At 54.4% G+C, this 26,423-nt stretch overlaps 4 protein-coding genes across 5 annotated transcripts; 2 read left to right on the top strand and 2 right to left on the bottom strand.

Moving 5' to 3' along the window:
- The first annotated feature begins 5 nt into the window (after nucleotides 1–5).
- Nucleotides 6–5,246, top strand: PTCD1 (pentatricopeptide repeat domain 1). Its single transcript, XM_065684597.1, has 8 exons — nucleotides 6–481; nucleotides 1,582–1,722; nucleotides 1,918–2,136; nucleotides 2,725–2,826; nucleotides 3,138–3,893; nucleotides 4,122–4,238; nucleotides 4,582–4,764; nucleotides 4,966–5,246. Exons 1-8 carry the CDS (start codon nucleotides 65–67, stop codon nucleotides 5,149–5,151), a joined length of 2,121 nt encoding a protein of 706 aa, XP_065540669.1. The 5' UTR covers nucleotides 6–64; the 3' UTR covers nucleotides 5,152–5,246.
- A 337-nt stretch (nucleotides 5,247–5,583) lies between these two features.
- BUD31 (BUD31 homolog) lies at nucleotides 5,584–8,159 on the bottom strand. The gene is made up of 5 exons (XM_065684601.1): nucleotides 8,062–8,159; nucleotides 7,503–7,666; nucleotides 6,549–6,671; nucleotides 6,166–6,332; nucleotides 5,584–5,853 (listed from the first exon to the last, which is right to left on the bottom strand). Exons 2-5 carry the CDS (start codon nucleotides 7,594–7,596, stop codon nucleotides 5,803–5,805), a joined length of 435 nt encoding a protein of 144 aa, XP_065540673.1. The 5' UTR covers nucleotides 7,597–7,666; nucleotides 8,062–8,159; the 3' UTR covers nucleotides 5,584–5,802.
- Nucleotides 8,160–8,351: 192 nt separating this feature from the next.
- On the top strand, nucleotides 8,352–16,092 carry PDAP1 (PDGFA associated protein 1). The gene is made up of 6 exons (XM_065684600.1): nucleotides 8,352–8,463; nucleotides 11,216–11,307; nucleotides 13,131–13,238; nucleotides 13,616–13,737; nucleotides 14,563–14,714; nucleotides 15,280–16,092. The coding sequence occupies exons 1-6, from the start codon at nucleotides 8,451–8,453 to the stop codon at nucleotides 15,336–15,338; spliced, it is 546 nt and encodes a 181-aa protein (XP_065540672.1). The 5' UTR covers nucleotides 8,352–8,450; the 3' UTR covers nucleotides 15,339–16,092.
- A 1,327-nt stretch (nucleotides 16,093–17,419) lies between these two features.
- ARPC1B (actin related protein 2/3 complex subunit 1B) lies at nucleotides 17,420–25,189 on the bottom strand. Of its 2 annotated transcripts, XM_065684605.1 has the most exons (11): nucleotides 25,066–25,189; nucleotides 23,186–23,284; nucleotides 22,690–22,763; nucleotides 21,982–22,086; nucleotides 20,963–21,185; nucleotides 19,624–19,731; nucleotides 19,185–19,391; nucleotides 18,976–19,051; nucleotides 18,715–18,911; nucleotides 18,091–18,181; nucleotides 17,420–17,658 (listed from the first exon to the last, which is right to left on the bottom strand). In XM_065684605.1, exons 3-11 carry the CDS (start codon nucleotides 22,751–22,753, stop codon nucleotides 17,620–17,622), a joined length of 1,110 nt encoding a protein of 369 aa, XP_065540677.1. In that variant the 5' UTR covers nucleotides 22,754–22,763; nucleotides 23,186–23,284; nucleotides 25,066–25,189; the 3' UTR covers nucleotides 17,420–17,619. The 2 variants fall into 2 exon arrangements, with proteins under 2 accessions (XP_065540677.1, XP_065540678.1); XM_065684606.1 differs by lacking the exon at nucleotides 23,186–23,284.
- Between the last annotated feature and the right edge of the window lie 1,234 nt (nucleotides 25,190–26,423).

Genomic DNA, 26,423 nt, shown 5'->3' with positions numbered 1-26,423 from the left:
CGCCCCTTCCGCCCCGCTGAGGCGACGGCAGCGGAGGCCGGGCCCCGCCGCCGGGCCCCGCACCATGAGGCCGCTGCGGCTGCTCCTGCCGCTGGCGTCGCGGTGCCGCTGCGCTTCCAGCGCTGTGCAGCGGGGCCGGGCCGCAGCCCCCGCCCGGGAGGCACCGCGGCAGCTCCCGGGGCCGGGGGGGTGGTTGTTGGGGTCGTCGCAAGCGTCCCGAGAGGTGCCCCGGAGCGACCTGAGGGCGAGCGGCGCTGGGGAGGAGGAGGAGGAGGATGGCGATGATGGAGGTGCGGAGTTCGGGACGCTGTCTGAGGAGTTTTCCTCTCGGAAATACTATCACAAAACGACCCCGCGCCTCCGGGATTTAAAGCTGCGGGAAGAGGGAGAGGAAGAACCAGAAAGCAAAGCTCGGCGCGGCCCCAGGAACACCCCGTATTGGTACTTCCTGCGGTGCAAGGCTCTTATCAAAGAAAACAAGGTTTGTGCCCGGCGCTTCGCTGGTTCGGTAACGGCACTGATGGAAGACCGTAGCCTCGTAGAACATGGGGTGGGGAGGATCAAGGATCATCTGGTCCAGCCTTTGTCGGCCAAGCATGACCTAGACGGGATGTCCCAGCACCCTGTGCAGCTGAATCTCAACAGTGTCCAGTGTTGGGCAATCCACCACTTCCCTGGGGAGGTTATCCCAGTGGCTGGTTGTTCTCATTGGGAATACTGTCCTCTTGTGCCCATTGCCCTGTGTCTTTTCCATGTGACTCCTTGGAAAAAGGAGCCTCTGCCTTCTGTGTAGCCACCCTTTAAATACCGAGCATGGTGACAGGGTCTCCCATGGAGCTTCTTTTCTCAAGCCCAGCTCTGTCAGCCTTTCCTTGTGTGGCTTCCCAGGCCTTGGATCAACTTTGTAGACCCTCTCCATCCTGCCCACGTCCTTGTTGCATAGCAGGGACCAGAACTGAACCCAGTATTCCAGGTGTGGCCTGACAAGGGCAGAGTAGAGTGGGATGATGACTTCTCTGTCTCAGCTGGTGATGCCTCTGTTGATGGAACCCAGCATCCTGTTGCCTTCCTTTGCTGTAGTAGCACACTGTTCATCATCCACACCACTTGTGAAGACATTGAACAGTGTTGGGCCCAATATCAGTCCCTGGAGGACCCCATGAATGACAGGTCCTCAGTTTGAGAAGGAGCTGTTCACCACAACCCAGTCCCCCCATCACCGCACAGACCCCTTGTCTAGACAGTAACGTATCAGCTGCTCTGGGAGGAGACTGGAAACTGTATTGGAAGCCTTAGAGACACCCAGGCAGACAGTGTCCACCGCTTGTCCTGCATCAGCTCAGCAAGTTACTCATTCATAGCAGGTGATCAGGTTTGTTAAGCACAATTTGTCTCTGAAAGATGCAGCTCAGTCCCATCTGTATCATCCCATCCCTTAGCATCTATATAGAAAGGAGAATTTGTGAGGAATCCCATGCTCTCTGTAGGGCTTTCACCACAATCAGGCCACAGCTGCATACATAATACCCATTGTAATTGATTCTTGTGCTGCCTTAGCATGGATTTTCCTCTTCCCTGCAGCTGGCAGAGGCTCTGGAGCTGTTTGAAGTGCAGATGCTGAAGGAAGAACGTGTACAGCCAGAAGAAAGCAATTACACGGTTCTAATTGGTGGCTGTGGCAGGGTTGGCTATGTGAAGAAAGCATTCAGGCTCTACAATGATGTAGGTTCATATCCTCTCTCAAACCTTTGTTATGTTTTCTAAGTTAAAGCTGTTTCAAGCATTTGGTCACTTTGCTTTGTCTCCAAAATACCTTTGAGTTTGCACTTTTCTTAACCTGAAACTCTTAAAAAACATGATCAAAGAGTCTAAAAGTCCTCTCTGAAAAAGCCAGTTCTAATCCTTCTTTTCCTGCAGATGAAGAAACGTGGCTTAACCCCCACAGAGGCCACTTACACAGCACTGTTCAATGCCTGTGCTGAATCCCCGTGGAAGGACTCGGGTCTGCAGAGTGCTCTCAAGTTACGGCAGCAGCTCAAGAGCAAGAATGAAGAGCTGAACCTCATCACCTACCACGCACTGCTGAAGGCCTGTGCCCTGTGCTCTGATCTCAGGATGTGCTTTGATGTACTGAAGGTAAATACTATATAATAATACCATATTTAACGCAGCCTGCTCATTATAGCTCCTGGAAGTTGCCACATTGCATAGAGCACTTTTACTTCATTCCCAGCAGAGGTGATTACACATCACATGTTTATATTTCATTGATCTTTGGTCTCATACAATGAAATGGTCTTGGTGCATAGCAAACATTAGGCTCAGGTACATAAAAGGAGGCAGCTGCAGAGGCTGGCTTTGAGACTCTGGTCAGACTCAAACAATGCTGTGTCTATCTCCATTCCTCCTTTTGAAGACCCATATACTGATACCCAGCTTCTTGTTAAGCTCTTACAGCAGCTCTTCTCTGAAGGGCCAGTCTGCGAGAAGCCAAAAGGGTTGCTGTTTCTGCTCCCAAATTCCACGTAGCTCCCAGGAGGAGGAAGCTGGGATCTGGGTGTACATTTCAGGGCTCTCTTTCTCCTGGAGCGATCGTTCTGGGAGCAAACCTATGCTTTCTTGCTGCTATATCCCCAGAAGACAACAGCAGTACTTAAACTTCACAGCCAGCTGCAAGAGACATTCTGGGTAACTGGAAGTTTAATGCTCTCTCTGTTCTTCTAGGAAATTGTGCACAAGGGCCATGTTCCCACTGTTGAGACCTTCAGCTTTCTTCTGATGGGCTGCATAAAGGACAATGAAAGTGGTTTCCGATACGCCTTACAGGTTTGTCTTCGTAAGTGGGGAGGAAAAAAGTGCTTCTGGGTTGTAACTTGAATGCACAGAAGGCAGGAGGTTGCTCAGAGCTGGTGAAACAGGGAGAGTTCAGCTCCTCCTGGGACAAGCTCTGTAAACCAGACATCCATCAGGATGTCTCATAGATGGGTAAAACACCACGGATGATCCCACAGTCCAGTGGCATCTCATCTAAACTCACTCCTTTTCTGCAAGCAGATACCATTCGCAGATACAATCTGCTAGAAATGCCCCTGTTATTTAATATCATGTACATCCGATGTTCATCCTCTCTTCTTCAGGTTTGGAAGCAAATGACTAAGCTTGGAATAAAGGGTGACAGCCACACTTATAATCTGATGCTGCGTGCTGCAAGAGACTGCGGGATCGGTGACCCGGCCGTGGCTTCTGAACTCCTGCTCAGCCCTCCCAGCGAGAACTCACCTCAGCTCAGGCTTGCACCCGGGAGGCAGAAGGAAAAGGTTAAGAAGCAGAAGAAGGGATCAGAGAGTGGAGCTGCTGTCCAGCTGGATGTGGAAGCTATGGAAAAACAACTCTTTCAGAAAGGCTCAGTGCAGCCTCAAGAAGTGACCAGGCCACAAAATAGAGATGTGAACCAGGCTAAAGGAGAAGCAGCAGCTCTCAACAGCCCCGCTTTAATTCCCAGCAAGCTTGAAGCCTTGATGAGTAGAGGCCAGCATGAGATGGAGCAGGAACAAGCACACCAAAGCCAGAAACTGCAATTCAGCAACCTGCCCAACTTGCTGGATTCCAAGAGGCCCGACGGAGCCGTGGTTTCCTTGGGGACAGTGGCTGCACCATCCGATAGACTGGCTTTGATGGGGGATGTGGAGGGCTTCTTGAATAAAATGAAAGAGGACAATGCAGAACCCAACATTAAAACATTCACGTTACTGGCTGAACTGGTGGAACCCCAAAGCCCCTCAGAGTCTGCTTTGCTGGCACTCCTAGATAAGCATAAAGTAAAAGTAGATGTGACCTTCTTTAACACTTTAATAAGGAAGAAGAGTAAACAGGGAGATCTGGAAGGAGCAAAGGTGAGGAAAAAGACCCCAAAAACTCAGCCATGTTGTCTCAGGCCTCCCTCATTAGCTGTGTTTTGTGAGACCTTTTCCTCTGTCCACACTAGCAACTGGGGATCTCACGGTGTTTTCCACAGGGTTAATGGGTAAGGATCTGTGGATTCTGTTCTAGGACATGCAGCTCTGTCTGGAAAGCTCCACTAAGACTTTCTGGAAACTGATGCCAACACTTGTATTTTGCAGAGCATGCTGCCAGCTCTAGTGAAGAGAGGCCTATCACCCAACCTCCACACCTTCTGTAACTTGGCAATTGCTTGCCGCCAGGAGAAGGATGGACTGCAGTTACTCTCAGATTTAAAGGTAATAAAAAACCCCAAACCAAACCTCTGTTGCTTGGGGTTCAAGCTGCAGGAAGAGGCAAAGTGAAGCGTTAATGCTTCTAAAAAGACAGGATGTGATTCCTGTGTTGGGGGCTTGTGTTCTCACTCCAAAAACGTGCAACTCCAGAGCAGCTGCCACCTCAAATGTCCTGTATCTGCTGGGACAGGAGAGGGCTTGCAATGGGGTGTGCTGGCACACTTACGCTGCTACACAGGGCCTGCAGCAAGAGCTCTGCTCCTTGTTCCTGCGAGCCTTTTCCTTCTGGGAATCCTGCTCTAGTCTGCAGATAAGCAAGTTTAACAGTGGTTTTTGTTGCTTCCAGATGTCTGGAATAACTCCCAACAAGTATATCTACAGCACCCTCATTGCTGCTGCTGTGAGGAAGCTGGATTACAGTTACCTCACAGAGATCCTACGGGACATGAGGAATAACCAAGTGGCTCCCAATGAAGTGATCATACGGCAGCTGGAGTATGCAGCACAGTACCCCCCAACATTCGACAGGGTAAGTAGCCACAGCTGTTCACAGCATGGACACACAACAAGGGAAGGGAAATGGAGGTGGCTGCCTTTTTCCTTTGCGTTTGATCTGGCTGGCAGTCATTCCATAGCTGGGTCTTAAGGAGCAGCTTGTAGCTATTGCATGCTGGAATCAAAGTGAGCCCTCATCTAACAGACACTTGTTTTGTTGGCTTTCTGTTTGCAGTATAAGTCAAAGAACCGCTACCTGGAGAAAATCGATGGTTTCCGTGGCTACTACTATCGGTGGTTAAAAGTAATGGCAGGAGAGGAGACCCCCCACCCCTGGGCCCAATACAGGACACCAAAACGTGCAGTAGATGAGAGTGAGGCAGAAGCTGTGGAGGAACAGCCGGGGCAGAAACAGCAGTGAGCAGGATGCTGAAGTTCTCCACCTTCCTTGCGCAGCAAGAACTTTGAACTCTCTCCTTTAAACCTTAGTAAAGCTCCTTAGTGTTTAAATGTGAATTGAGCTCTTATGGTAACTGTGTAATAAGATGCTTGTGCTTTGCTTCAAGGGGAAGCATTAACAGTGGTTTAGCTCAGTGCTAGTTTTGTCCCTTTCCTGTGTGCATTCCTGCATGAATCTATGCACCAATTCCAGGTTACAGACCTTAGCAGAGAGCTTGGTTCAGACAGACATTTGAGAAGTGTATTCCTTCCTTTCTACACAGCCTTTTAAATTCACTTTGTTGAGAAAGAAGAGCAAGAGCTGGTTAAAAACTACCCCCATTTGGAAAACCTCACAGTAGGCAGAGCAACCAGCACGTATCCAGCCCAACCAACACACATCCAGCCCAACCAGGACAAGGCAGGGGGGCAGACTTTATTTTAAAACATATGCCTACACAAAACCACATTCCAAAACCACCACCACTGTAGAATGATCCAGGTGAGTACATTGCTGGTTATTGCTATAGAGAAATAAGCAATCACACAGAAGGTGGCTGTACCTGCGCTAACAGTCCACTGCGTAGGATGACATCCCTCAAGAGTTCAAAAAGTAGTTTTAGGGCTAAAAGTGTCACCCAGAACAGCCTCTGCATCCACAGTGAGTGCATTCAATGATTCTCCCCTGGAAAAGAAACACAGAGAAGGGATTTGAGCCAAGTGCCATGAGCAGAGGGGCGCAGCAGGCAGAGAACAGGTCTGCATGAGAAGGGTTTCTGCCATCAGGTTTCCTGCTTTAACAACCTTAAATGCATGCCAAAGTTGATGGTAACTTAACCAATCAGATACCAGTGCTGCCAGCAAGGATATGAAATGTTGGAACTAGTGGCAATTACCAGGAAGAACAGCACTACCCCTCCTGCTGTCCCTGGCACAGAAGTTAGACCGGATGCTACAAGGGTCAGGACAAGAAGAGGAACAAGCTGAAAATTCTTACCACTTCCAGCTTGCTTTTGGGGACCCTGCAGATGCAGTTGGTTCCAAAGTTGGTGTCCCGTGTCTGGATACACCGGAGGCAGCAGAGGTTCTCATAACCCTGTTTCTTCCACTTTGCAATCAGGTTTTTGTCAGCGTATCCTTCCTTGATGCAGTACTCATAGAGCTCTGTAGAGGAGCAGACAGCATCACACGTAGCTCTCGGGAAGTGTCAGAAGATTCACCATCAGGAATTACTACCTGCAGTAACTAGTAGGTAAAGCCAGAGAGCTGCCAGCTTTCCCTTCCTTCCCCATACATCTCATCCCTCCCACCAACACACCCATGCCAGCAGACATCTGCCTCTGCTCTCCCCCACCCAGGTAAAGCCTTTGCCTTCCTCACCTCTGCTGATAGCTTTTCTTTTATAGAAGAGGTCAAAGATGTAACGTGTTTTCTGGTGATGGATCCTGAAGATAGGCCAAAGGGATTCCACTTTCCTCTTCCCTTCGTGAGGTTCAGTCTCCGCTGGGAGGGAACACAAACACCATGTTTCAGGTGCCCATCTTAATTCCTCAGTCACTTTGCAAGAAAGTGTTCCAAGAACCTTTATAATGTTAGTGCATGACAGAGATAAGACTGAGCTTAATGGGAAAAGATTCAAAGAATGATAGAATGGTTTGGGTTGGAAAGGACCTTAAAGCTCATCCAGCTCCAACCCGTGCCACGGGCAGGGACACCTTCCACTGGAGCAGCTTGCTCCAAGCCTCTGTGTCCAACCTGGCCTTGAACACTGCCAGGGATGGGGCAGCCACAGCTTCTCTGGGCACCCTGTGCCAGCGCCTCAGCACCCTCACAGGGAAGAGCTTCTGCCTTAGATCTAACTTAAATATAATTCAAATAAAATAGACCTGACCTGGAAGAGCTCCTTTCATTAATAATGCCTGAATGACCAGAATAGGGATGACGTGACCTGCACTGGGGGCGGGGGGGGCAAGTGACTTCATGGCTGCCCTGGCCCATCAGACCAGACCAACAGCATGGACAAGAATGACCAGTCCCGTCACTCACACCCGTGACCTTCAGCCAGGGCTCAGCCATAGCTGCCCCAAAACAATGTGCCCCAAACAAAGTGCATTGAAAGCAGTACATACAGAAGAGAGTGATCAGCACAGCACAGGCTCAGCCTGCAGTACTGCTGCAAAGCAGAGATGATAATATATATATTATATATATAGTTATGTATTATCATCTGTGATGGGATGCTTGTGTTAGCAGAGGAGCTGTGCTTCTGGAGGGAGTTAAGGTTCAGCTGATTCCAGGGTCACATGCCTGAGCAGACCCAGCCACGCCACTCACCTTCCCTCATCTTCTGGTCCAGCTCATCCAGCGTTGGCTCTATCAGCTCCCAGCCATCCGGCGGAGGCTTCCTGCTCCTCTTCACCTTCGGCATAGCCTCAGCAAGGAGGAAGACGAAGGAACAAGCGGTTAACTGCACTCAAACCTCCGGGTGCTCCAAAGTCCTTAGAATCACCGTAATAAAACAAAGTTAGACACAGTTCTCCGAGGATACCTGTGCTTATTTACCACTTCCAAGGTTAAAAAATGAGCTCGTTAAAGAGGCAAATCTCCCCAGAAGAGACACCGCATCCCCCACCGCAACAAACCGGGTTTTCCCTCAGCGGAACGAGGCGACGCAAGGCCCTCCCCTACCGCGGGCCACCCCGAACCAACAACTTCCGTGGGCTCCGGCCCCACTGCAAACCTGTGGCTGGCGGGAGGGGGAAGCCCCGGCCCCGGCCCCGGCCCCGGCCCCGGCCCCGGCCCCGGCCCCGGCCCCGGCCCCGGCCCCGGCCCCGGCCCCGGCCCCGGCCCCGGCCCCGGCCCCGGCCCCGGCCCCGGCCCCGGCCGCGCTCACCCCTCCGAGCCGCAGCCTCCGCCGCGGCGCTCCCGTCAGCCGCGGGGTCCTCTTTCACCCGGTCCTGCCTGTGGCCCCTCCCTCTTGGGCTGCCCTCCACGGTGCCTGAGTAAAACCTCCCCCCCACCGTACTCTCCCCCACCTCTGCCGCACCACTGCGGAGATCGCGTCTCACCGCGGGGCGAAGCGGCCCCGCTCTTCGCTGCGTGCGGGACTCGGCGAAGCTGCTCGGGGAACGGCAGCGCTGCGGGCAGCCCCGCGGCGGGGGCCTGGCGGGCGGCGGTGACTGTGCGCGCGGAGGTGGGGCGCGTTCCGGTGCCGGGTCACGGCTCGGGGCCGGGACGGGGGGGGGCCTCGCCGCAGCCGCCGCAGCCGCCATCGCCGCCGCGATGCCCAAAGGAGGTGGGGGCCGGACCGGGCCGGGGGGGCGGAGGAGGGAGCCGCGGTGTGGGGGTGGGTCTGAGGGAGGCCTCGTTCTCCCCCCATCCCCGGTATTGAGGTTGGGGGGGGGGGGGGGTGTTTCCTTTCCCCTCATCGGTCTCCTCCGGCTGTGGACGGGGGTCTCGGTTTCCGCCGCCATCCCACTCCTGGAGGGCTGTGGAAGGGTTCCCCCCCCCCCCCCCAGCTGAAGGGATTTCGGGTTCTCCCCGTTTCTGGCTCTCGGGTTCACGGGCTCCAAACGTGGCTCCTTTCGTGTGGGTCCGCGCCGGGGTATGGCGGAGCGGGTGAAGTGTGGGTGAGGAGGAGTAACGAGGGGCCGTCACGGCGGAGCCGGATCCACCCAGAACCTTCTCCACATGCACCGTGTGCATAATTGGCTCCTGTGTGAGCGTCGGTGGAACCCCAGCCGTAGCTCGTCATTCGTGACTCGAGTTCGCTCCCGTTGATTTCATCAGCAGTCCCAAGCTTTTAGTACCAAACCTGCTTCCCTGGGTAGCGTTTCCTTAAGCATTTGGGTTGTGTCCGTGTGCACGACGTTGGCAAATAGGGCTGAAGGTTTCACGTGCTTTTTTGTGAAGGCAGAGAACTGTGGGGGCCTATAACCCTGGGTGCTGTACGTAAATGGCCCATGATTTGGGATTTACTTCTCTGTATTGTACAGTTTTATATGTTTAAGACCTTTTGGTCCTTGGAAAAGAGGGATGTTTTCTCACCGACCTCCCTAAGTCAGTAGCAGTTATTGTGTTGTTAGCAGAAGAGTGGATTTTTGCTCTCACTGTTTAAAATGGGGTGGGAATTAACAAGGCACTGATACATTCCCTTATAGGATTATTTCCGATTATTCGGGTTGGGTTTAATACCTTGATTTAAAAACAAGGTGATTCCATCAATATCCTTCCATTCTCTTTGGTTTACATTCCTTTATTATGCTGTTTAAAGCTGAAGACAAATGTATTTGGAAGCAATCCTGCCTTAGGCACCCGTGGGCAGGTGGTTCTGGCTTAAAAGAGGATCAGAATCATCACCCATCTTTTACTGAGGCACAGAGCGCAAGTGCATTGGGCAGCACAGTGCAGCAGGTCAGTGGCAGATGTAGGACCGCTCTGCTTGTGCGAGGGGTGGTTGGATCTCCTTGGGAAGAGCAGAGCTCCATCTGCACTGAGCTGAGCTCGCCATGGCTCAGTCTTACTTCTCTGTGTGCTCAAATGTAAATGAGATTGATTCACTCTTCCATTTGCTTCTTTTTAGCTGTGTAATGCGAGATAATTACTCTTTAGTTGCTTCCCTTTCTTATTACTACTGTTTATTTGCAATATTAAGGCTTTTGTGTCCTTCAGCTCTGTGAAATCCCAAGCCCAGCTGGATGAGAAGCTGCCTGGTGGCAGCTGAGCCTTTGGCACAATGCTGGTTTGGTTTATTTGAGTTTGCTTGGTGCTACATAGAGTGTATTCCTGTTCCATTTAGAGTGATGTCATTTGCTGGGCACTGAAGTAATGTCTCCATCCTGGGCTGCAGCGTTCCCAGAGGGTGTCAGTGTTGCCACGTGGGATGGCTGGGAGCACACACATGGAAAGCACACACCTTTGGGTGCAGCTGTTTGGTCTGAGTACCCATGAGTTTCCATTGTTGAGTTTGGGGAGAAGAATGCGGTCTCTGTACTTCCCCATTTCACCTGAGGGAAACATCTCTGGAGTCTCTAAGGCTTCACTGTGGGGGTTTTGAGATCATTTATTCCAAAGCTTAGCTTTTATTGAGCTAAACCACATGAGGATTTGTCTCTATCGAGCCAAGAGGATTGGTGAGAAAACACAGACTTCCTAAAGCCCACAGAGGCTGAGCCTTCCTGGTGTTCCCAGTCCCACCAAGTCCAACAGCAGGACAATGGCACAGCGCAGATCTCTCCCTGAGAAAGGAGGAATGATCCCCACTGCCTTGCCCTCAGCAGATGAAGCCAGGAGGGTGAGAGCAAGGATTTCCTGCTCCTTCAAAGCCTCCTGCAGCAGCAGAATGCTGCTTACCTTGTGCCAACCTTGTGTACCAGATGTACCTTGAGCTCCCCAGCTCAAGGCTAGACACTGACTCTGCTCTGCTTGCTTTCCCGTAGGAAACACAGACAGAGCAGTCACTTACAGGAAGCATTAATGGTTTCAGAGTTCTGTGGATTGATGAGCTGCTGAAGTTGAGAGCAGATCTTAGCCCCACAGCCCAGCCAGCTAAGCTGCATCTCTCCTCTTCCTGGTTCCTAGAGCTTGTTTTGATTATTCTTTATAGAGCAGTAAAACATGGAGGCTCCTTCTAGTAGTTCTTCCGCTCTTATAGTAATTCCTAAAGCTTTTGTCCAATTAGCTTCCTATTTTTTCTTGGCACAGCCTTACTGTAGGGGAGGGGTTAAAGAGGGAAGCTGGTTGGAGGGTTAGTTGTAACCATGCTGCCTCAGGAATATGCTGTGGTTCCTCCTGTGCAGGAAATGCAGGGAGTGGCTGTGGGACTGAGCCACTGAAGGAATTGATGCTCTGGGTGTCTTTCTATGGACCAGTAATCCCAATTCTCTGTGCCACTTACCCCAAACTCTTGGCTTTTGTTGTTGTTTAGATTCTGTCAAAGGAGCTGGTTTGGTTTGGCCCATCTGCAGTGAAAATCCACAGAGTGCTGCAGGACGAGGAGACCTTTCTGGAAGCTTATCACTAAACCATTTATTGACTTTTCTGTACAGGTAGAAAAGGAGGCCACAAAGGCCGAGCAAGACAGTACACCAGTCCTGAAGAGATCGATGCCCAGCTCCAAGCAGAAAAGCAGAAGGCAAGGGTATGTGTTTGCCAGCGTTGTGTGCTCATGGTCCCAGGTCCTGGCTTCACTTGCGGTGTGTGAGGAATCAGCTTAGTCAAGAGTTGCAGAGCATCCTGGCAGTGATCACAATGTGAATTCTCAATAGCTGGGGCTGGGGAGACTGGATGCTGTCATCCAGGCTGGCTCCTCACTGAAATGAGGCCAGGTAGACCATCTGGCTCACAGTTGGAAGGGTAACAGATGGGAAAGGTGATGACACAGCAGCTCTGGACATCTTTTGCTCCTGTATTTGGTCATTCTGGTCGCCAGTGTGAGTTCAGTTTTATATCCATGCTCTGCAGCTTGGTTATGGAGAATAAGGGCTCACATCTTGACATCAATGAGATTATTATATTTGCCCTCTTCCAGACTTAAAAGACCAAACTCCTTTGACTTCTTCCTGTACACATGATTTTCTTGTTTGCCTCTGACTTGTAGGGAGAGAGAGTAGTTTTCTGGCCTGAGTCCTTTTTTGAGCGTGTTTCTATGCCCTAACATAGGAGTGTAACACATTCTACACCTACCTGACTGATGTTATAAAAGTCATGGCTACGTTTTGCAGCACTTGCTCTCTTATGTCCCCAAATTATCTCACTGGTGATTTTCTGTGACTTGCTGAAAGTGCTGCTTAAGCCCAAAAGCACTGTTCCAGCTGAAGCCTCATAGCACTGACTACAGCAGGATAATTACACCCCATATAGGAAATACTGATGAATACCTCTGAGAAGATGACTTTCAAGCAGTCATGAGCCAGATTGTTGATTCCTTTTAATGTTCTGAGCAGCTGTAACTCAAGATGATGCTGTGGTTTGCTGCTTCGCCACATATTCCAACTTTGGGTTGGATCTCTTCTTCCTAAGTGCAATTCCTCTTGGTTTGTTTTTTGATTCCATCTTGTTGGTTCCATGCCATCTTTCCAAATTCTGAGACCATTTATGGGACTGATCCAGTCTTCCAGAATGATTCCAGCTCCTACCAGTGCAGTGTCAGTCACAGACTCTGGAAGTGTTCTCTACTTCCGAGTTGTTGATAAAAATACCCACTGGAAATAGAACAGAACAAGCAGGACCCTGCTTGAAATATCTGTGGTTTCACAACAAACCAGAGGACTGCTCTTTGGGAAGGATTTCTCTCTTTTTCTGTTACATGTAATGTTATTTTATTAGGGAAAGCTTAAAAAAAACCCAAAAACTAACAAAATTCCTCCTCTACTGCCCATAGCCCATCCGCTTGCTGGGATGAAGGATATCTGGCAGTGGTTAAAGCAAACTATTCACACCCGTGTTGGTTCTTCTAATCTAATTCCAAGACTTCTGACTGGTATAAGCTGTGCTAAATAGGCTGTGATTTCTTGGATAATAATATTCTGGTTGATGGTTGTCAGGTTTCTCTTCTCGAGTGTTGTTCTTTTGCCTAGATCTAGTCTGAGACCCAGCTCTACGCTACATCCGTGTAGTTTCCAGTCCCTGAGATATTGTGCACTGGAAACCTGGGCCAAAAAGTCTCCTGGAGACCTTTCATTTGGGGAAAGAAAAGTGCCAGTTCCCTCTTTGACAATCATTCTCCTGGCCTGCTGCACAGGGAGAGCAGCAGAGTTGATCAGAGGTGATCTGCTGGGGCAGATGGGTGCTTACATGCTGAGAATGAGCTCGTGTTCTGTAGCAGCACCTTTGGTGTCACAGGGCCACATCAGGAACACCAGTACTTAAGGCTGTCTCTTACCCTTCCAGAATGATCTTATTTAAGAATTGCTGTTGGATTTGGGATCTTTATTGACATATGTTTCCTCTCACTCCCTGTAGGAAGAGGAGGAGCAAGAAGAGGGAAGTGAAGGCGCAACAGGGGACCCCAAAAAGGAGAAGAAGTCTTTAGATTCAGATGACAGTGATGAAGATGATGAAGATTATCAGGTACTGTCATTCTCAGGGCACTTAATGCATGTGCACCAGCCACATCCTTGGGGCCAAAGAGCAATGCACTCTCCTGATTCCAAGTTCTCTTTGAGAGCTACCTCTAATAAATTTTGTGATGGAAAAGCTATTCTTAGAAGCCAAACCCCCTTCCTTAACAGCATTTTGTCCTCGGAATGTATTTTTGTAAGTGAAATGCCAAGATTTCAAAAAGGCTGAAGATGCCTGATGGTAGGAATCTCGGCTCGTCTTTTGCTGCCTGGCAGTACAAATACCTTGCTTTTGGGGTGTGTTGCGTTGTGTTCGCTGAGCTCTGCTGCAACACAGGGTTGGGTGTGAGAGAGCTTCTTAACCTTCCTCTTGTTCTTGAACCTTAGCAAAAGCGCAAAGGAGTGGAAGGGTTGATAGACATAGAGAACCCCAATCGTGTAATTCAGACAACCAAAAAAGTAACTCAGCTGGACCTGGATGGACCTAAGGAACTCTCACGACGAGAGCGGTGAGTCTTGCCTGCTGTCCCAACAGGAGCTAGGGCATTCCTGGAATATCTTTCCAGAAGTTTCCCTGTTGGGAATATCTGCGTTGGTGTTTCAGGGAAGCCCTTTCAATGTGTTGGTGTCTAAAGCAGGCACTGAACTGTCAAGCAGGACTCAGTGGGGTTCAGAATGTCTTTCCTTACAAACTTTATGGAAGTTGGCTGTCTCTGGGAGTCGCTGTAACCATCCTGGAGCCAGGCAGCTTGGCCAGGGGAGTTTGTTGCTGTGAAGTGGCTTTAAGCCATTCCTGTCCTGAAGTTTTAGGCCAAAAATCAGACATAACTGAACTCCATTATCACTGTGGGTTCTGCTTTAATCTTACTATGGAAAGTGCCCTGGTGACAGGTAGTGGTCACCAGGCATCATGGTGACATTTTTGTGTGAGCAGATGAATCAGATGAGAACCAGAGTTCAACCTTCTAGTTCCATTGAGCAGTGGAGAGTTTTAGAGTGGAAGATTTAAGCTTCCTTCTTTGGGCTAGATTGCTTTGGCAGAAGTACACCTTTGAGGGTAAAGCTGGTAAAAGCATGTTGTGGTGCTGGGCACTCTGGAGCTAATTCACCTTACCTCATTGTGTGTCCTTATTTAGCTGAATGTAGGTAGAAATAATGTCTCACCTTATCCCTGTTCAAACCTGTGCTTGAAAACTGGTGTTAGGCCTCTGTGGAAGGATCTCTGAAGGCTCTCTATCCTCCCCATCCTTCCCAGTCCAAAAGCCTCCCCCACTCTGCCTGTGCCTACCTGCTCATGGATGCTCTGGTGACTTGTACGTGTTTCACCCAAACAGGGAGGAAATAGAGAAACAAAAGGCAAAAGAAAGATACATGAAAATGCACCTAGCTGGTAAAACAGAACAAGCAAAGGCAGATCTCGCCCGGCTAGCCATCATTCGGAAGCAAAGGGAAGAAGCTGCCAGAAAGAAAGAAGAAGAAAGAAAAGGTTAGAGAGTAACTAATCATAACCCTCTTATTTGTCTTTGTGATGGTTGCATGCTCTCTCGTGTCACACATAGTAATCCCTCATCCCCTGAGATAGTTGTGTCTTCACAACTGCCCTCATCAAAACCAGCTTCAGATGTTTTGCTCTTACAAAGCTCTTGCTTTACAAAGCTCTAGGACATCTGATCAAGGAGCAGAGAAGGAGAGAAGGGAATTGCCCTTGATACCCATGTTGTCCTCAGCTGCCCAGACAATGCTTGCTTCAGTTTGGGGGTTTAGTGGGTTCTTTGCACACGGGGGATCCAAACTGCCCAGGGAATTCACAGCATTCCTCCCTGCCTGGACTTCCTCTTCTGTGAGCCAGAGGGCTGAGGAGCACATCTTCTCAGTGGATTCCACAGGGATATTCATGCATCAGCACCAGGGTAATTGGCGGATGCCTGGAGAGAGGCCAAGGACAGAAGGGGAACACGCAAGGGGTTTCCTGCTGTTAACCCTGGAGGGATGTGCCAGGGGTTGGTGGGGAAAGCTGGATCTTCATTACCTGCTTTGTTTTCCTCCCCCAGCAAAAGACGAAGCGGCCATGGCAGGTAAAAGACTGCAGTCACTATCCCTTAACAAGTAAGCACAGGACATGCAAGAGGAGGAAACACCAGGGAACTGTGCCTGGTGCCTGCCAGGACCTCTGTTGTGTTGCATATACCACATAGGGTCTGCCACGGCATCGAAGTCACCTTCACCTCCAAGAGACACTGACGATGTGTTTGTCCTCATCCTGGCACAGATTTCCATTTGGGGTTAGGGGCAGCTGCTATCTCTGGTGCAGAGCTGTGCTGAGCAGCAATTCTCTGTAACAGTTTGGAAACCTGAATGTTTTTGGCTGGTTTTAGGGTTAAAAACTCATTGGGGTGGGGGTCAGGGTGGGAGGGAGATGCTTCAACTATTAGATTGCAAGAGACTAGATTGTGGGGTCATTGTAGGGGGGGGACATGGGGTGGGGAGCTTTGACTTGCTAGTGAAAGCCCAAAGGATAATGTATCTGAGGAACCTTTTTGGGGGGCAAATGGCCCATCCAATTTTGCTGCAGGGTGTTGCAGAATGAGCTGGGAACCTGACTTCATGGACATCTGGAGTGCTGTTCCTTCCCGGTTTCATCCCTCTTTTCTTGCAGCCAGTCTCCCCTTTTCCCTCCTCTTCATTTTTACTATTTCCTTCTCCTTCTTAGGTATAGTGCCAGTTTTTAACCATGTCATCTTTGTTTAAAGGAAAAAAAAAACCAACATCAATTGTATCAGATGGAACAAAACACTTGATAAAGCTGAAAACCCAACACCAACCAAATTTGTATATTTGGCTGATTAAAGTGTAAGTTATCAGAAGGGCTCCGTCCTCAACTTGTGTGTGTGTGTGTGTGTGAGTGGACCTGAGGTGCAGCACCAGCGTGGTGGTGAAGTGACTCCTTGCCTCTGCTCTTTGCCGTTGTGGTGCTGGTTGTGGCGTGGAATTGGGCTCGAGGTTCAGGAGCTCCACCAGCAGATGCAGCCTGGAGGCAAAAAGCTTTTCCTGCTGTCTCTGGTGGACATCTTGCACAATGGAGGTGGAGGAAACCATTCCCTCGAGCTGCTGGCCAACCCGGTCACGGTGTCAGGAGGCCAGTCCTGGAGCTGTTACTCCTGTCGGCTGTCCTGTCTGCTGGAGCAAGGGATGCTCTGACCTGCTGTGCCCCAGGAGATCCATGGAGCCTCGTCTCAGCCTGTGCCAGAGACTCCAGTGCTTCCCATACTAGAGGGGATTTGATCCTTAGAGGTGAGACTCTGCCATTGAGGTGACCCTTGTCAGGGTGACAAATGCCACTTGTTCTGCGTGGCCGCAGGGACTTGGCTGGGATAGAGGGATGTGCTTCAGGAACGTTGCTGGTGAGCTGCCTGCTCACACCATGGTGAGGAGCTTGCTTTCCTTGTCACAGGTAGAGGTGTGAGCCCCGGAGCTGCTCCTCAGCACTGCCCTTCAGGCCGTGGTCAAGGTCAGGGCTGGGCTGCTTGGAGGGGCACCACCAGGAGCAGGCTTTGGGTTTAACCGAGCTGATCCCAGCAGGAGTAACCTGGGATCACACATTGCACTGCCTCCTTTCCCTTGTGGTGATCAATGTAGGCTTTCCCTTGCAGAGACACTTGGGTTAAGGCACGGTGATGCTGGGGGAGTGGCTGGGCATCCTGCCTGCCCCACACACCTGCACTGGGACTGGTTGTTCCTCTACCTTTGCCAAAGCCCTCACCAACCACTTCAGCATGATTACATACCCTCGGTGGAACCCTGCCCGTTGATTACCACGTGCAGTTAACCCCCAAAACACAGATTTATCCACTTCCTTACAGCTTCTCCCAAAGCCCCTCAGCAGCTTTGTCCTCCCCGTTGGCCTGTGAGGTGGGACTGCTCCTACCCAGAGTCAGAGGTAAGGAAGGTGCCAGGCTGGAAAGGGCTGGACTGCTTTGGCAGCCCAAGGTTTCCAAGCTGGCTCCCAGCATGTGGAATTGCACAGCTGATGGGTGAGGCGCTGGCACAGGGTGCCCAGAGGAGCTGTGGCTGCCCCATCCCTGGCAGTGCTGGATGGGGCTTGGAGGAACCTGCTCTGGTGGAAGGTGTCCCTGCCTGTGTAGGGGTTGGAATGAGCCTTCAGATCCCTTCCAAAGCCAAACCATTCCATGATTCTATAGGGAATTCCTTCCTTTATTGTGCACTCTAAGCAATGTATGACCAGCATCGGGGAGGATGGTAACAAAACCAGGACTTGTTTTCTTGCAGAGCAGCCACCGGGGCTGGCTGGTGGCACCGTGCGGCACAGGGCAGAGCAGCAGAGCAGGGCAAGGCAAGGCTGGCAGCAGGGACGCCCTTCCCGGAGGGCTCCTTCATTTGATCCTGAGATCCTTCAGTGCCGACTCCAGGCTCTGAAATGGAATTGGAGGTTGATCGCCATCAGCTTGGTGCTTTCCAAGGTGACTGGAGGTGGTTGGGGAGCTGAAAGGGGGGGGAAGCTGGTTCCGGGGATCCCAAATTCGGCTGATTTTGCCTCATTTTGAAGCCATGCGGGCAAAGCCGAAGCCAGGAACTGGTGCTGGATGCCTGCACAAGGCTGGCATCAACCCACCCCTGATGGTGAGCTCTGAAACCACCACCCAGGGGTGCCCCCAGCCAGCACTAGGTTAAAGCAGATCCCAGGCAGGACTATGGGACCCTCATATGGGCACCATGGGTACAATGGGCCCCACCACCACTGCACAGAGTCAGGGTGAGGCCTGCAGTTAGAGCTGTGGTTAATGGGGGTTCCACACTGGATGCTCCTGTTCTGGGGGGGCTGTGGCACCATGGGGACGCCTCACCTTGACATCCCAGATGCTCATGCCGCCGTCCATCCCTGTGGTGCAGAACTGGGAGCAGTTGGCCTTCCCACCCGCCAGCACCGAGATCTGGCTGTGGGGAACAGAGAGGTGGGTGGGGGTCAGCCCCACGTCCTGCCGAGCCCCCATGGGTGGGATTGGGGCTGGACCCCTTCATCTCCCCCATCCATGTGTTGAGATGCTCCGTGATAACCAGGGATACTCAAGAGAAGCTCCCAGGGATGCTCCAGAGCTGTCATAGCCCACTGGGCTGGACCCCTCCGTCTCCTCCACCCATGTGCAGGGAGGGATGCTGAAGGATACCCAGGGATGCTCTAGGAGTGCTCCAGAGCTCCTAGGGCTGGACGCCTCCCATCTTCCCCAGCCACATACAGGGATGCTCAGAGATACTGAGGGATGCTCAAGAATACCCAGGGATGGTTCAGGGGTGCCCCAGTTCCTGCAGATGCACCCCTCCATCTTTCCCACCCGTGTGCAGGGATGCTCAAGGATACCCAGGGATGCTCCAGGGCTATCCCAGCTCCCAGGCCAGACAGCACCACAGCCAGGGGATACTGGGGAAAGCCAGCACCCCCGAGGTGACCCACTCACCCCGCATGTACCCACCTGATGCTGTTCTTGTGCAGGGTGTCCAGCGTGGCATTGGCCGTGTCCGAGCTCGCTTTCTTATCCAGGTTCTGGAAGCGCTCGCGGGCGGTGAGGCCGCGCTGGGAGCTCTGCTTGGGCACATCCAGCTTCCCCCCGAAGGTCAGCACCCCCTGGCTCTCCTCGTAGGTGAACAGCATCGGGCAGCAGTCGTGGCCCTGCAGAGCCAGGCTCAGCACCACCCTAACCCAGCACCCACCCCGCGGCCCAGCCCGCACTCACCGCGGCCACCAGGCTGTTCTCAGTGATGAAGGTGACGGCGAGGAGGGGCAGGGTCTCGGTGCACAGGGAGGTGACGCTGCAAGGTAACGTGCGGGCATCACTCAGCACATAGGTGGGAGCACAAGGAGAGCATCCCGCATCCACGTCTGTGCCCCCCACCCCGTCCCGGATGCCTCCGTCCCCTCCGAGTTCTCCCCAGCCCCACTCACGCCATCCTCTTGCTGGCATCGGCGAGGCAGAGGGTGCTGTCGTGGCTCACCCAGGCCACGCGGGCGCCGCTGGCCGAGAAGCAGATGCTGTGCACCCACCCGCAGCTGCTGCTCGACTCGAACATCAGCTCCCCAAAGGGCATCTTGGAGCCCCAGGGCGTGGGGCTGGGCCGCTCCTCCACCTCCTTGATGTAGGCTGAGAAGATCCTGGGGAGGGGGGAAAGAGCCTCCAGCGCTGCTCCCTTTGCCTCAGGTGGAGCCCATAGGTGCTGGGATGGTCCCCAGGGCACCTTCAGCCCTCCCCATGTCTCCCTTGTGCCCAGCAGGGTGAAGCCTGCCCCATAGGGCTGTGCTGCCCCACACCCCTCTGTGCTGTGCTCAGGTGGGACCCCAACCCATCCTCGGGCATCCCCTGCTCCTCCATCGCCCTGCTCCTCACCGGCACTTGAAGTCGCAGGAGCCGGCGGCCAGCAGCACGTTGTTGGGGTGCCAGTCGAGGCTGAGCACCGTGGAGCGGATGGGCTTCTTGATGTGCTTGCAAACCCACCTGTGGGGAGGGGGGTGGCGGCGATAGGGGAGAATCAGCAGTGCTGGGGCCCCTCCCCAGGCTCTGGGGGGGCTGGATGAGGGTGAGCAGGGCTCCAAGCGCAGCAGGAGGTGCCCTGGGCCACCAGCCCGCAGAGCAGCTTGGGCATGGGGTGTTCCTGCCTCCATGTCCCCATCTGTCTCCTCCTGCAGCTCCTCTCTGTCTCTCCTATCTCCTCCTCCTCCTCCAATTTCCTAACTCTCAATCCATCCATCTGTCCATCCATCCATCCATCTCTCCATCCATTTCTCCTTCTATCTCTCCATCCCTCCCTCCCTCCATCCCTCTCTCCTATCTCTCCATCCATCCATCCATGCCTCCATCCATCTCTCCTTCTATTTCTCAATCCATTCATCCATCCTCCCTCCATCTCTCCATCCATTTCTCCTTCTATCTCTCCATCCCTCCCTCCCTCCATCCCTCTCTCGTATGCCTCCATCCATCCATCTCTCCTTCTATTTCTCAATCCATTCATCCATCCTCCCTCCAACTCTCCATCCATTTCTCCTCTCTCTATCCCTCCCTCCCTCCATCCCTCCCTCCTATCTCTTCATCCATCCATCCTTCCACCTATCCATGCCTCCATCCATCCATGTCTCCTTCTATTTCTCAATCCATCCATCCATCCATGCCTCTCTCCATCCATGTCTCCTATTTCTCAACCCATCCATCCATCTCTCCATCCATTTCTCCTTCTATCTCTCTATCCCTCCCTCCCTCCATCCCTCTCTCCTATCTCTCCATCCATCCATCCATGCCTCCATCCATCTCTCCTTCTATTTCTCAATCCATTCATCCATCCTCCCTCCATCTCTCCATCCATTTCTCCTTCTGTCTCTCCATCCCTCCCTCCCTCCATCCCTCTCTCCTATCTCTTCATCCATCCATCCCTCCTATTTCTCCATCCATCCCTCCATCTATCCATGCCTCCATCCATCCATGTCTCCTTCTATTTCTCAATCCATCCATCCATCCATCCATGCCTCTCTCCATCCATGTCTCCTATTTCTCAACCCATCCATCTCTCCATCCATTTCTCCTTCTATCTCTCCATCCATCCATCCATCCATCCCTCCTATTTCTCCATCCATCTCTCCACCTATCCATGCCTCCATCCATCCATGTCTCCTATTTCTCAACCCATCCCTCCCTCCCTCCCAGGTCAGACCCACTTCCCAGGGCACATCCTCACCAGTCGTTCTCCTGCTCGAAGTAGCAGATGGAGATGAGGCGGGAGCCGCTGCCCACCGCGAACTTGTTCTCCCTGGGGGACCACTTGACGCAGCGCGCGGCGCGGTTGATGCGCAGGATCACCAGGGTGGGCTTCCACGCGTTGCCCTTCAGGGTCCACACGTAGGCGTTGCGGTCGGTCCCGCACGTCACCAGCCGGTTGCTCTCGGGGGCCCAGTCGATGCCTGGAAGGCAGAGAGAGGGGGGTGATGGTGACCCAGGGAGCGGTGGGGATGGGGACACTCGGGGCTGGAGGCCATTGCTCCGGGCAGGCTCTGCTCCAAAGTCGCTCTTTGCACTGGTCCCACATCAACCCCATATCATCCACCTCAGACCTTCGCATCCCTCCCACCCCAAAGCATTCCATCCAACCCATCCCACCCCGTCACCGCATCCCACCATCAGCACTTCCCATCACCGCATCCCACCATCAGCACTCCCCATCCCACCCCATCACTGCATCCCACCATCAGCACTCCCCATCCCACCCCATCACTGCATCCCACCATCAGCACTCCCCATCTCACCCCATCACTGCATCCCACCATCAGCACTCCCCATCTCACCCCATCACTGCATCCCACCATCAGCACTCCCCATCCCACCCCATCACTGCATCCCACCATCAGCACTCCCCACCCCACCCCATCACTGCATCCCACCATCAGCACTCCCCATCCCACCCCATTACTCCCATCCATCACATCTCACCTCAACACTTCCCATCCCATCCCTACTACCCCGTTCCATCCCAAACCCCCTCACCCCATCTCTTACATCTATCCATATCTCTTCCCATCCATCCATCCATCCCCACCTCATCCCCCCCATCTCCCCAGTTCCACCCACCCCACTTCTCTGGCACGCTAGATGAGGACCAGCAGAGGCAGACACAGCCGGCTCCCTCTCCACTACCCACTCCACCGCCCCATCCAGACGCTGTCCATCCCTGTCCCCACCCCTCCATCACCCGGGACTCACCCGTCACCTGCCCGTTGTGCTCCTTCAGCTCATGGACCTTGCTCCACTTGGCCCCGTCCTTGCGGTAGATGTGGACCTCGTGGTTGTTGGGGCACAGCGCGATCTCTGTGGGGCAAGAGCAGTGGGGCAAAGCCCTCCCCTGGGTCATGGGCTCTGCCATGGGGAGCATGGGGCCGGGCAGCATCAACCTGCCCCTTCCTGTGCTCCAGGCTCCCCATCTGCACCGTGGGGTCCCACCAAGCCCCAAAGCCTTACCCTGGATCTGACCCTATAGGGAAGGGTGAAGGGTCCCATGGGGCTGGTGGGATGGGGTGAGGTGGGATGGGGCTGCTGTGGGTGCTCAGCCCCGGCCCAGCCCCTCCTGCCCGGCTCAGTGGATAAAGCCCTTTTTGTTCTCCCCCACATCCCCGCTCGCAGCCGGGAAATGCCATCGGCTGTGAATCACCCGGCCCCGCTCTGCTCCGCTTCCCTCCCCTCTCCGTGCTCCATCCGTCCCTCGCAGCGCCGGGGCCGGGCTCAGCTCCAGCAGCAGGACCAGGGGGATGCGGGGGAACATTTCCCAGCCCAACCCAGCCCCACATCCATCCACGGCAGGACCCGCTTCCCAAACCCAGCCACGGCCCACTGCAGGATGCTCAGCAGGGACGGGCGGTGCTTTGGGCCATCCCTGGGGATTTGGGGATGGAATGCCCTGATGCTGGTACTTACGGGTCCGGTCCTTGTTCCAGGCATGGCAGCTGATGGGCTCCAGCAGGAAGCTGTGGTAGGCCATGGCTCATGGGCTGGGGATGGGGAGAGACCCCCGTGGCTATCAGGAGGTGATGCTCTGGCCATGGGGACAAGCCCCCAGTGGTATCCCTGCTCTTAGCGAGCACCCCCCATTCCCTCCCACTGGGATCAGCCCCTCATTGCAGTCCACTGCATCCCCCTTCTGCTGGGGAAGGGGTTTCCCATCCCATCCCATCCCATCCCAGTGTGCCCAGCCCCACTGAGGCAGTGACTAATCCCTTCCCCTGGCTGAGCTCCCATCTCTCCTGCAGCACCCACCACCCGTGTCACAGCACGGAGCAGCTCCCCACAACCCCCCTGCGGGTGCCATGGGGCCGGGAAGGGCTCGGAGCGGCAGCGCAGCCCCTTGGCCGTGCGGATGCAGGGATGCAGGGGAACACCTCGGCAGGGTGTGCCAGGGATGGGGATTACTCACGATTCGCCTCTCGGCTATTTCGGGAGCTCCCCGAGCGCTGCCCGTTTTCTTTGGCAGCTGAAGCAGCGCAGGGGAAGGGAAAAGTCCCTCCTAAGGAATCTGGGTGGAAAGAAAACCCATGGAGCTGCGCAGAACCCCAGCCTGGATTGGGTTGGAAGGGACCTTAAAGCTCACCCAGCTCCAAGCAGGGACCCCTTCCATAGAGCAGCTTGCTCCAAGCCCCTGTGTCCAACCTGACCTTGAGCACTGCCAGGGATGGGGCAGCCACAGCTCCTCTGGGCACCCTGTGCCAGCGCCTCAGCACCCTCACAGGGAAGAGCTTCTGCCTAAGAGCTCATCTCAGTCTCCCCTCGGGCAGGTTCAAGCCATTCCCCTTGGCCTGTCCCTACAGGCCCTTGTCCCAAGCCCCTCTCCAGGTTTCCTGCAGCCCCTTTAGGCCCTGGAGCTGCTCTAAGCTCTCCCCTTCAGGAACCAGCCCAGCTCTGAGCCCGGCTCCACCACTGCACATGGAGGAATCCCAGCGTGGATGCACAGCACAACCCTGCCCTCACCACCCCAGGGCCAAGCCACTGAAACCCCAACCCCAGACAGGGGCTTGGGGCTGAGCAGGGAGACCGCCTTTGGTACCCTTTGTACCAGGAGGGCACAAAGCTGCAGCAGCACAAGTGCTGAATTGAACCCTCAGCGAGCAGGGATGCTGCTGGTGGCATCGGAACAGACCAGGAGCAGGAAAGCATCTGAAATGGGACCTGCCTGAAACGGCTCCCGGGGAGGAGGGATGGAGGCAGGACTCCATCCGCAGCACTTTCCCCCTTCAGTGTGTGCTAAGGCAAAAGCGATGCTTCCCTTTTGGATGCTCGGAGCTTCCTCCCTGGGGTGTTTTTGCTGCTCCCCCCTTCAATGCCAGCTCCCAAAGGGACGTTGCCACCACCATGCCAAGGAGCAGAGGCCGTCCCCAGCCCAAGGGCCCTTCGAGCTCCAGCTTCTCCCTGCAGTGGTTTGCCTTTCGCTTCCCCAGCAGCCGGGCTACGGCCGGCTCCCTGCTCACACCCCATGGGGAGCCCAGCACCCCCTTCCCCAGCAGGGAAGGGCATCGGAGGGGCCGTGGCCATCTCCCGCTGGACACGGAGGGAGGAAAAGGGGGGTTCCTAGGGCAGACAGGGCGGGATGGGGACCCGATGCGGCCCCGTTATCTCCGCCAGCAGCTCGGAAACATCCTTGGAGGAGATAACAGCAAGCCCTTGGCCGGAGCCAGCGCCGGGGGCTCCTCCCAGTCCCGGGAGGAAGCCGTGCACCGAGGAGCTGCACCGTGGGGTCTGCGGAGCCTGGCTCCTACCCATCGGAGCAGGGACACAGCGAGGGTCCCAGCAGGACCCCGTGAAGCTGCTCCCCGGTCACCGCAATGGCCCCGTCCTCCTGCACCCCCCAAGACCCCAGCACTGACCCCCGGGAGCCCCCCTGCTCCTGGCAGCCGGGATGGGGACCCCAACACCCCTCAGTGCTGCTGAAGGGGTACCCCAAGGAGCCAGCCTGGCCCTGGGGGGACACGATGGCCCCAGGCTGGATGGGACCTCACACCGGGCAGAGCAGGAGGCGGCTGAGACCCAAGGGGGTCAGGACAGATTACAGAGAGCTCCGGCTCAGCACCAACCCTGCGGGACCCCGACGGGGGACCCTTTCCAACCCCCTCGGGCGAGAGAACAAAACCCAAACTCGCTCCAAACCGGGGCAGAAAGAGCCCAAACGAACCAACAGCGAAACTCAAGAGCATCCGAGCGCTGCCTGCACCCCCCTGACCCCACCGAAGGGTCCCCGTCTCCCCCTCGAGCACCACGAGGGGTGACCCACAGCCCCCATTGACAGCGGCAGCCGCTCCTTACCTTGCGGGCAGGGTTAGTTCATGGGCCCTGGGCAGTGGACACGAAGGCAGCCCCGAGCGAGCGGCGGCAGCCGTTGCCTGCCCCGACTTCCCTTTTCCTCTCCGAGCAATGCAACCACTTCCTTACGTAGGCGTTGGGGGAGCGCGAAGCTCGGCGGCCGCCCTGCCCCTGCCTGCCGCAGCCAGGCCTCTCCCCATCGCCGCACGTGGATGGGATGGGATGGGATGCGATGGGATGCTCCCAGGCGGCTCCGGGGAAGGATTCCTGTTGTATCCCTATGGCAAAGAGAGGGTTGCTCCCCCCCCTCCAGCACCAGGTCCCTGATGTGTTTCAGGGTATGGATGAGATGGGAGCAGAAGGAGCCCAGCCGGGGTGAGACATCCTTTGGCATCGCTGGAATCCACAGCTTGGAAGCACCCTGCGGTGCCCGCATCCGGCCACCCTGGTTCCTGCATCCCACTGAGCCCAATTGGGATCCAATCCGGGGGCAGTCACGGCTCGGCTCACCCCACACACCGTGCACTCGCCCCTCTGTTTCCCTCCTGATTCAGAGCAACTGTGATTTCACCCCGTCCCCAGCCAGGCAGGGTAATTCCCAGGAGCTCAGCTCCTGCTGGCAGTGCTGGGAGATCGGATTCAGCTTCTGACCCCCCTGCTGCAAGCCAGAGTCACACATGGAGGGATGCACTCAGCTCTTCTCTGACCGGGTAGCATTGCAGAAGCAGGACAGCAGCACGCTGGGGGGGTCATACAGGGAGAGCAGAGCCCTGATGGAGCTTCCAGCTGCAGGGCATGGATAAAATACCCTGGTATTTCTTCAGCTGCAGGATCGATCCCCATGTGAGGGGTCAGCTGTAGATGGGGGCAATGGGGATGGCACTGAGAGTGCAGCTCATCTCTCCTTGGTCCTCAGGTCACCAGGAGGCTCCAGGCTTCCCGGGTATCCAACCACCGCCTCCTGCACCAACACCAGCATCCGTGTGGAATGCGAGGATGCAGCACAGGAGACCACCTGCTCATCCCTTGACACCAGCTCCCTTCCAGGCAGGGATGAGAATGAACAGTGCCCACTTTAACTTCCGCAGCAGGAACCAGGCTATGTTCCTACAACGGGAAGGAGAGGCTCAGCCCAGAGCTCCCTGCTGAGCCACCGCGCTCCCCCATGGCTCCCGCTGCGGCTCCAATCTGAGCCGGCACTGATGATACAGGAGCTGCCTCCGAGAGCCCATCAGGGAATAACCCAGCTCTGTGGTAGGGATGAAGGCTCAGCCCTGCCGGGTCTCCTCCCAGATCCAACTCAAGGTTTGGCTTAAATCCTTCACCTGCTTTTACCTCTGTTTTCCATAAAGCTCCTCCTG

Source organism: Lathamus discolor, chromosome 6, assembly GCF_037157495.1.
Source record: "Lathamus discolor isolate bLatDis1 chromosome 6, bLatDis1.hap1, whole genome shotgun sequence".
In the NCBI taxonomy this organism is placed as follows: Eukaryota; Metazoa; Chordata; class Aves; order Psittaciformes; family Psittacidae; genus Lathamus; species Lathamus discolor.
This window is presented reverse-complemented; position numbering and strand designations above follow the sequence as displayed.